This window comes from Phragmites australis, chromosome 2 (genome assembly GCF_958298935.1).
Source record: "Phragmites australis chromosome 2, lpPhrAust1.1, whole genome shotgun sequence".
Classification (NCBI taxonomy): domain Eukaryota; kingdom Viridiplantae; phylum Streptophyta; class Magnoliopsida; order Poales; family Poaceae; genus Phragmites; species Phragmites australis.
Genome location: NC_084922.1, coordinates 43,584,369 through 43,594,904, shown reverse-complemented (window position 1 = coordinate 43,594,904; position 10,536 = coordinate 43,584,369). Strand labels below are relative to the sequence as shown.

At 42.8% G+C, this 10,536-nt stretch overlaps 1 protein-coding gene across 1 annotated transcript; it reads right to left on the bottom strand.

Annotated features, from left to right (window-relative positions):
- Window positions 1-1,855: 1,855 nt before the first annotated feature.
- LOC133909070 (jasmonate-induced oxygenase 1-like) lies at window positions 1,856-6,127 on the bottom strand. Its single transcript, XM_062351345.1, has 4 exons — window positions 6,069-6,127; window positions 5,194-5,726; window positions 3,175-3,508; window positions 1,856-2,379 (listed from the first exon to the last, which is right to left on the bottom strand). The coding sequence occupies exons 2-4, from the start codon at window positions 5,703-5,705 to the stop codon at window positions 2,128-2,130; spliced, it is 1,098 nt and encodes a 365-aa protein (XP_062207329.1). The 5' UTR covers window positions 5,706-5,726; window positions 6,069-6,127; the 3' UTR covers window positions 1,856-2,127.
- Between the last annotated feature and the right edge of the window lie 4,409 nt (window positions 6,128-10,536).

The window sequence follows — 10,536 nt, the reverse complement described above, 5'->3', positions numbered from 1 at the left end:
AGATTCAGAGATCTCCGTGATGTTGACACAGTGGGTGATGACAAAGATGAAGTAGTCGAAGTTGATCGTGAGCAGTCGTGACAAGCACTTCTAAAAACCTTATTCACCCTCTCTCGATGCAGGATCCTAGGAGCGATAGATTCCAGAGACTTGCTCTTCTATTCGTCGATGCACGCTGGCGCAGCGGCATGGAGTGGACTACGTGCGATGACGCAATTGAAAGAAATTGGCAAAACCCTAATGTGTCTTTCTCTTTATGGCAGCGGCTGACAGTTATATATAGAGGGAGGATTGCACGATTGAGGTGCGCCACGATTAGACTGTATTACACGTCACAATTGGACTTATAACCTACACGATTACCATACACTTATCTGTTTACCTACATAGCAAAAAGAATAAAACTGCAAAAAAAACTGCACCTACGCAAACAACTGGTGTCCGATTTCGGCAGAACATTCATGCAGGTGCCGCACGCCCATGCCCTCTACCCTCGCTCCGCCCTAGTGAGACAAGGTGGGGTGAACACACGCGTGTATTCTCCTAATCCTCTCATCCATATATGCTAAGTGAGAGAAGAGAGAATCTCTTTTAAGTTAGTATCCTTTCACCTCCACTGTCTCACGAGGAATGGAGAGGCAGATTCTCTATTTGATCTTGAAGTCCTCATATAACACTTCTTCCAGTCAGATCGCTTAGTACGGTGGTACTAAATATACATTTCTACATCCATATGGTTGTGCTTTAAGATTTATTTAAAATTACACAAATATAATTGGCAAAAGCCATATATATTCTAACAGTATGTAACCTCATCAGCTCACCATGATGAAAGTGTGCAGGTTCTTTCATCTCTGCATGGTCGTGGAACGGCACCATTAGGTTAGCTACAGGGCTCGCTCTCTAGAAGTGAAATTTTCACTAGAACACACGTGGACGTATGTCTTATTAACACTGTTCATTCTGAGATTTGTATTGAAAGATAGGTGAAAAAAAATCATAAGTAGTGAGTGAATCAATTAATGTTTTGATATCAGTGGCAAGGTATGTCATGTATCTATTAGTGCATGTTGAGTTGCATTCCTCCCCCGTCGGCCAACAATGCGGAGTGGGCAGGCATGGACAAATATAAGCTGTTTTTGGACAAATCGTGATTTCCACTCGATCATGCAGCTGGTCTGGATATATACGGAGACACGAATGACAGGCAGCATATATGAGCATGAGCTAGTGCCTAGAGGAAGTGGCCAGTACTGGCCGGTGATCGAGTCATAAACGCACATGTTGATTGCTGACTGCTCGAGCAAACTAGTGCTATAGGAGAGCAGAAAGAAAAAGCAAGCATGCATTGTGGATTTGCTGCCTAACATCAGCTACTTTCCACAGTCTACCTCAGTGGGTGGGTGATCCGTCCCTCCATAGTAGTGGCATCGTTCCAATGTGTGGGCAACTTTGGATCGGAACTTGTGGAGCACCAAGCGTCCTTGTCCAATTTCACAACATGTTGCTACTCCTGTACTTGCAGATATATATGATCTAGCTTTAGACAGCGCTACCTGTATATGCTTTTAGGCCTAGGCCTGTAGGAGTTGGCTTGGAACACCGCATCTCACGCACAGACAGCCGGTGAAATGGACTAGCGAAAATGTTCTAAATGCAGGGCTAGCTAGCTTCATCCATTTTTAGACGTGATATGTGTGTTCCAAATCAGTGCGTGAGGTATATATTCGGAGGCACCTCAAAAGATTCAGATAGGGTTCGAGACATTAATTTGGAACATGCATGCATGCATATAGTTCTTGACGAATGACAGTTCGGTACTCCTAGCACTCCAAGTGGAAGACAAACTAACCAGGGCAGCATGATCGAAGAAGCTGCCAAGGAGCATTCATATATAGTGGAATAGTACATACTAGTATAACCCTTGCATATAATTTGGCGTGTACAAGAGTGAGCACTAACACCGAGGGCACAGCTACTGCATGCACATGATTAGCTAGAGATATAAATTATTGTACATGTTATTCCAATCATATTATACGTGGGAGCTATAGCTAGCTAGCTCCAACTAAGTACCACTGGATATATACGTGTCCAGTTGGTCAACTATATTTTTCTGGTGATCAATCATGAGTGGCCCTTGAGAGCCTCGATCTGCGCCTTGCCCTTAGCGCCCTTCTTCCTCAAGAAGAGCCTGTACTCATCGAAGGCCATCGGAGGGTAGAGCGCCGGCTGATCTGCCACCGTGAGCAGCTCCGGCGCCGGCGCGATCGGGATGTCGCCCCTCGGGTTGTAGAAGAGCGCGAGGGAGATGCGCTCCTCCTTGGCGTTCACGATCACCCGGTGCTCCACGCTCTTGTACATAGAGTTGCTCAATATCTGCATGTTGTTCAGCGAATAGATTCAAGATTGTCAAAGTTAGCTTATGCATGATTGGTTCTCGAAAGCATGTGAACAGTAACATGCATATACAGGAAAGACGATGTTTTAATTTCTATGGTTACATCTGTACCAAGATTAATTAACCCGTACAATAAGTGTACAATTGGGAAATATGACTACTACTACCATGCAACTCACGCATGCGGTGATTGCATCGGTCGTTGCACCGGTGCATGTGCCTTTTCTGTTGGCTCGTGCTATGCATGATTCGCTGTAACATGCATGCATGTCTGTCCGAGCTACCTTCAAGGCGACGACACAAAGATTGCTACGTTGTATGTAATCGCAATCGACGTATCATTTATAAGATTACGCTCACCGCCCATGCATGTGTTCTCACATGGCGTCCGGGTTGCGCGAAAGATCGTCGCAAGAGAGCTCTAACCCAAGCAATGTCGGTCGAAGTCAACTCGAACGTGAAATCAAAACTGTTGCGCTGATCGTAGCCAAGATCTTCCGCATCGTTTTAACTAGTCATCGATCAGTTAGCTATCCAGATAGGCGGCTACAGAGATATATAATTTTAAGCAAGCAAACGCGGACGCCGGACCAGCTGTACGCGCGTACCGATCGACAAGACCACATACGTATGACGTACGAACAGTTAGGCATACGTGACAGCCACGATCACGATCGATCGACTCGACAGCTAGCTATTACTCTGTACAATTTTTTTTTCTTCAGATGCATGCATGCATTCGCACCAGCGCTAGCTGTGTATAATTGTGTTACCTGGATCTGGTCGCCGACGTTGACGATGAAGGCGTCGCGGACGGGCTGCACGGTGACCCACTCGCCAGAGCTGCGGCGGACCTGCAGGCCACGGACGCGCTCGTCGGCGAGGAGCACGGTGAGGACGCCCGGGTCGGAGTGCGCGGAGAGGCCCAGCGTCAGGTCCGGCTGCGGGCACCGCGGGTAGTAGTTGGCGCGCAGGGTCGCGCCGCAGTCCGCCCCGCCGAACGCCCGCTGGAAGTGCGCCTCGTCCAGCCCCAGGCTCACGGACAGCACTCGCATCAGCAGCTCGCACAGCTTCACCACCTCGCGCCCGTACTCCTCTGACACCTCCCTGCTTTCGCAAGCTGTATACGTCACCAACATTGTACAAGGTCCCGTTTGGAACGCAGAAATTACAAGAATTCCACAAGAAACAGTGCCCTGTTTGTACCGTAATTATGCCAACCACAAGTATATCATGTTTACCCATGTCTATTACGACGATGACATTTTGCTGCTTTATAGAATTATATGACTGTGCTGCGTATATATACAGCTTTTGGAATACTACTCCTGCTAGCTCTAGCTAGGCGTTCTGCATGAAAGCACCATCCACCAACTTTTCACTACATGCACGTGTTGTATTTCGCATCATGAGTCATCAAGGCGCGAGAAAGAAACTCCTTTTTTTCTATGGAGTAAGTATTTTCTATAGGCTTTCTAGGCCGGCCCGTTTCGGCGCCCAGCAATGACCATGGATGTGTAATGGCTGGAGCAGTACGCCATCGGCAGGGACAGTTACGTCAACTTGTCGGCTCAGAACAATCAGCGAAATGTTCTCAGCCAAAACCTGACCAAACCTAATTCAAAGAGCATGTGCTTTTATGAAGAATGGCAAAATTAAGTATATTTAGGTAACTTTCGCAGTATGTCATTATTCAAAATAGTCATCGATGTTGTGGTTTTCTTTTTCCTATGCGACATGCTTAGCACTCACGAAATATATAAATATATGTTGTGTTTATAAAAAAAAAGGTCAGCTCTATTAAAGTTGCAATTAGGTTACGTATGGATAATATTTTTTTGAGACAAAAGTCATTGATGAACGATCGTGCCCACATCAGAAATTATGCTAGAAAGGTAACCAATTTTGGGAGTTCAATCGATCAATTCAATTAACAGTTAACCATATATTTAAATAGAAGAAAAGGTATATCCTAAATATATGTTGCACAATTCGATTACATTTGCTCTTTCTGAGGGGAAAAGTTTGATTTGCTTTATTATTATTATTTACCGGAAACATTACCATTCCTTCCAAGAAAATTCTAGTGTTCCAAGCGAGGCTCAATATTACCAATAATAGATGTGCATGCATGTTCATCATAATATCTCTGCTAAATGCACATGGCCAAGCTAACTAGTGGTATGTTTAGTAGAGTTTCTTCTAGAGCTCCTCCTAATTTAAATTTTATAGGGGACGTAATATTTTAGAAAAAAATAATTCTATAGGTGGTGATTATCTAAAGTAAACTCTATGGAGGAAGTTATTTTGTGTGGGAAGTGAGTCAGGGGAACTTGGTTTTTTAGCTTCTAGTATCTAATTTATTTTAGGGAAACTTCCACGTAATTACTCTGAGAACTGAAAGCTGTAGATTGATGTTTGGTAGAGCTCACATTAAGGGTTTGTTTGTTTGAGCTTCTGCTTTTGAGTTTTTCTGAAAAGCTGTAAGCTTGTCTGAAAAGCTGTTTCTGAAAATAGGTTGTTGGTTTCTACAATAATTTTTTAGCTTCTTAGAAAAATGTCTGTAAGCGAGCTTCTCAGTATTAGTTTATTTTCCTTAGAAGCAGGCTTCTAGATTCTTCAGAAACCACTTCTCTAGAACCCGTTTATTCTGACTTCTGACAGTAGCAGAAGCAGAAAACAAACAGAGTCTAATTCTACTGTAGAAGCTGGTTAGGAGGTTTGCCAAACAAGACCTAGCTACGAGCCTAGGATATGGAATATGAAATGGCCAGGAGCCCGGGAGTACATACTTGCAGTTGCCAGGATTGGCTGGCCAGTACTTTGCCGGGCTCTTTGCTGCCTCCGGCTCGAGGTGGAGGAAGTAGTAGTCGCCCCAGTCGAGGTTGGCGCCCTTCTCGACTCCGAGCTGGCTGCCGTACCCTTCGTACGTCCGCGGCGAGTTGGCGTAGCGCTGCTTCTCCGTGACCGGCAGGCGGAAGAAGCCGCGCCACGCCTCCCGGGCCGCTCGCATCAGCTCCGGCTGCACTCCGTGGTTCACCACCTGGAGGAACCCCCACTCCCGGCACGCCGCCGAGACGGCCTGGGTGACGTTGCCGAGGCCGGCGCCGTTCGCGAGCAGCTCGCCAAGGTCGATGACCGGAATGCTGATGTCGTCCGAGGGCTCTTGCTGCTGGGCCGCCGGCGCCGCGGGGCGGTCGCAAGGCGGTTTGATGTAGCGGCACGGGATGGCGGCCAGGCCGCTCTCAGCGAGCGCCTGCACGCGGACGACGGCTTCCGGCCACTCCTGCATGCAGTCCGCCATCGGTACGCTCGGCGCCGCGGCCTATGCAACAGTGAAGAAACGAGTAGGTAAAGATCGGGCCTGAAAGCGAGAAGTACAGTGGCAGCTGGATGCATAGCGCTACAGTTAGAAACGAGCTGAGTGCATACATATTTTCACGCAGGATACAACAAGTAAGAAAACACGAGTGGACCGGTTTACGATTATGCACGAAGGGAAACGGGAGAAAGCACGAGATGGGATCATGGGAATGCCGGCGACGACGACTCGCGCCGCGCGCGCGCGCGCATGGATGGCGCGAGGGGAAGGTATGGACGCTTGCTGCTACGAAGAAGAACAGGAGCTAGCCAGAACACATTAAGAAAGAATGATCAGAGGACGTACTGGGAAAATTAAACCGAGAGTTCTCTTGCGTGAGCTAGCTGTGCTGAGCCTGTGTGCCTTACTCTTCTGCTTAGCGAAGGCTCAGCCTCGATAGGGTATATATAGCCATTAGCCACAGAGACGTTCTTAGAAAAATAAGCTGAGACAGCGGCGGTTGGACTCGAAAGGGAAATTTTCACATATCCATTAGCACACAGCTTTATCATAATTCTTCATTCACGATATCATGACTCTTTATTTACATTAAGATTTATATTGTAGAAAGAAAAAAAATAAAAAGTGAGGAAAATCAAATAATGAACTGTGATAAGCCGTGTGTGCACAAGTAATGTGATTTTGCATTTACCGCTGAACGCACAGCTGCCGGTACGTTTCTGGACAGGCCCCGGTGTTCCACGGATCGGGCGTATATCGACTGTAAATTTGTAAGGTCCACGTGACCTGCTTGTTTTTTTTTTAAGTCTCAGCAACAGGATACAAGTTGTAACATCTGGTTAGTGCTCAGCTGTTCATGTGCTGCAACGTCAAGCCGGTTAGGAAGCGGCTGTTGACTTGATAATTGCTAATACATTAGTTATATCCTAATCTCGTCCAACTTATTTTTTAGGCTCAGGGCCACGCGTGCGAGCTGAACATTGCACAGTCGCTACAACATCGCTTAAAGAGGTAATTAGTGATAGCTAATAAGGTAAAGCTTTTGGATTAGAGCTTGCAAAAAAACCTCCGGATTAGAAGCAGACAGAAGACGTTCTAAATATGGATGTGAGACTTAAGAAAATAAAGATCGTAATATATATCCAGTACAGCAGAATAGGTCATCTGAGCCGGGTCATCAGTGCCAGCTAGATTAAAACCAGTACTGAGAAGTATCAGTGTCGGTTTGTAACTTTTCGTGCTCGATTAATGATCGAGCTGGGTTGAACCGGCATAGTATCATTGTCGGTTTATAATTCAAGATGGCACTGATAAGGAGTATGGATCTAAAATTTTGATGCACTGTGATTTTAGCTGGTCCCTCAGGTTTGACTCGATTCTCTCTCCCTTATCTCTCGCCACACGCCCGCAGCTTCGCACTCCATCACCGGCCCCTCTCTCTCTCTCTCTCTCTCTCTCTCTCTCTCTCTATATATATATATATATATATATATATATATATATATATATATATATATATATATATATATATATATATAAATATATATCCGGTCTCCTCCCACCGGTGCACGTGTGCAACCAAGTTCATGTGTGGACCCATCGTTGGATCTGTGGTTGCGCCCGACGCGCGCGATGAAAGTGGAGACCACACCAGTGAGGAGCCGACACGCACACAGGAGGTGGCGACGACGTCGTGAAGGCACATGAGACGAAAGGATCCACACGTGACCCAAGCCTTAAGAGACGAACACACCAAAGAAGAAGGGTTTAGGAGCTTCGGTGGCCACAACAACGACCAAAAATCGTAAGTACGCCTCCTCCTTGAGGTATATGGTTTGGGTTTTGGGGAATTTGCACTTCAGGGTTTTGGATTTGGGGCAAAAATGAGATTAGGGTTTTTGATTGGGGTACATCTTAGAGTTTGACTTTAGGTTCTAAAAATTCCTCAAAATTAGGTTCCAAGGTTTTAGTTTTGGGGATAAATATTAGGATTTAACTTTAGGGTTCTTGAAAATTCCTCAATCCTCTCCCTTGTACTTGCTGTCTGAGCCCTATTCATCTCGATCTGAGCCCAAATTATCCCCAATCCGAGCCGATAAGCGCGTGTGTATATATATATATATATATTGTGTGTGTGTGTAAAAGGACTAGTTCGTATTCAATCCAAGGCCAATTAGGAGCAAACGTAATCACAGATAGAAAAACATGAACATGTCTGATAATTAGAATCAAATTTAGAAAGGCCTGATAACTATTACCAATATTTTCATAGTTGGCATGTATGTTGTGCAGAGTATAAGTTGTCAGAAGAGAAATTTCGTACCACTAGTATTTGAGAAGATATTGAAGCCAACTTTGATGTCTGAAGTGAATATTGAAGATATTATAGCTGCAACCAATTTTTGTTTCTCTGTTATGTTCTGAGAAATCAGCAAGAGCAGCCACCATCTATGATTTAAAGAAACATCAAAAGATCTGAGAGACTTTAGTTCTCATCCAACAAGTTTGCTTTCAACCATTTGCTTTTATTTCCCCGAGAAGATATGAGGATAGATAATCATTTGCTTTTATTTTCTCTGAGAAAATGCTGAGGATTGATGATCAAAAGATCTTTGTCTATATGAGCAAATGTTACTGGTCAATGAAATCGAACTACCAGTTGCTTCTATTTTCCTTGAGAAAATGTTGAGGATAAAATGCTATGTACTTTGCAAGCTTGCTTTTGTGTGTTAATAAATTCTAAGGATAAATGTTGTTGTTTAATGAAATCAAACTACTATTTGCTTTTGTAAGGCTTCTTTGTGTGTTGTTTTCTGTATAGGGGGAAGACTATCAGTGCTGGCCTAAGATAAAAAGTCGGCACTGATATTCGCTCTGATACTTATTATCAGTGTCGGTTCATAAACCGATACTGATAGTCTAGGATTATTAGAACCGAGTAATCAGTGTCGGTTAAAAACCCGTCATTGATAGTGTTTTTGAGCCAGCACTAATGACCTGTTCTGTTGCAGTGATTGTAGATAAGCTATTTGTATATTACACATGCGTACTTTTTCTCAATATGCTAACATACGGTTTTCCTATCTCATTTTCCGCAATCAATTATTCTGTGTAATCGCAAAAATAAAAATACTCTCTGATAAGGATTGGTTTGATGCTTTGTTTCTCATGTATTATATATAGGTCTTTTAGAATTACGTTGCCAATTCATTATTTACACTAATAATAGCATTTTCACGAATTTAATGAGGATCGATAAAAAGCATAAAGTTTAAGATTTAGTGGTGGACATAAATGAAATAGGCAAACAATAAAGGCTTAGGGAGAATTTTAACGTTACCAATATGATCTCCAAACAATATTAAATTTTATAGCACACACAACAGTAAGGGATTGTTTCGTGCTATATTTGGGCTTAGTTTACAAATGTGCATGTGTTATATCTTTCTTTCAATATGCAATAAGACATGTTTTTTATTCATAGAGACTTCTTTTTTACGACAAGGCAAATGTATAATATCTCTATATATCTTTGTATTTAACAGTAATTTGTAAGAGATTTGACCAATGCAAATATATAGACAAAGCTAGTGGAACATATTAAGAAAAATGCGGTCAGAATTTATCTTACATATTCCTACTTTTGATTTTTGTTATACACTTTATGTTGCAATATTGGCACCATAACAGTTTTGTTGCACTTAAGAGATAATAGTAGGCAAGTATGGTAATAATTGTCTGACAGTGTAGTCGTTGGTCTACTATTGTAATTGTTTGACACAATTCTATAATGTTCAATATTTCGATTTGAAGATTGTAAGCTCGAATGTTTGGATTTAAAGATAGTAAGCTCCAGGTCCATAGTTGAAAATCAAAATAATTATAGCTCTCATGTGAAAATCTCTAAATTTGCATGTGCCTTATAATGTGTGGGGTTTTTTGTTTTTTGTTTTTTGTTTTTTTGTTTTTTTGCTTTACATGAGTGCTCGATACAATATTTGAAGGCTAGCCCAATTGGTCCTGTGGATAAGTTATCTCTAGAAACATCTCTTGAAATATCAAACCAAAGATAATTCTCTTACAATAGACTTTGGGAAACAAAGCAAATATGTCTTTGAAATATTGAAAAAAACAATAGAGATATATCTGTGTTTATTTTGTATGGTATATAGAGGAAATTCATTGTGACTAAACCATACGTACGAAAATTTTAGATATTACGGTATCTAACGATGTGGCGCATTCTTGTGCTTCGTTTTGGACTCAACTTCCCAGCATTCGATTCAAGAAAATAAACGTGTTTGAATCTTGAAATATATAGATAGCAACATCTCTCGGGCCCAGTCAAGTGCTGGCACGTCATCGTGTGCACACGCGGATTGCGTGCGCTTCCAGGTACGGCGCATGGTATGTATAACATCAAAAGGAGTGTTGACACCTATGCAAAGGCATTGGTTCGCACGCCCATGGGCGTCTTTGCGGCTCCGATGGCCAGGTAGCAAAACAAATTCTATATAATCGGGTTCTATAAAATCTCTTTTTTATAGTGATATTATTTTTTATTTTATCTAGACATTAGATAAAGGATGTATGACTAGATTAGAACTAAAAAAATTATAGAAAGATTTAATAGAATTTGCTGGCCATGTAGCTGTTGGCTTGCCAACTTTTGGAGGCCATCCAAATGGCAGCCAAATGCTTAGGGCATCCCAGAAAAATGTAAAGCCTGGCGGGGCTGCTGGTATCCATACATTCCACTCTTGTCGTGTTGTGAGTTTTTTCTAATATTTTTTTAAATAACTAAAAAATATAT

Excerpts from the sequence above, each read along its gene's own strand:
- LOC133909070 (XM_062351345.1), bottom strand. The coding sequence starts at position 5,705 with ATGGCGGACTGCATGCAGGAGTGGCCGGAAGCCGTCGTCCGCGTGCAG. Across the intron at positions 3,509-5,193 it reads GCCAATCCTGGCAACTGCAA|GGAGGTGTCAGAGGAGTACG; the intron begins GTATGTACTCCC and ends TTGCGAAAGCAG. Across the intron at positions 2,380-3,174 it reads ACGTCGGCGACCAGATCCAG|ATATTGAGCAACTCTATGTA; the intron begins GTAACACAATTA and ends AACAACATGCAG.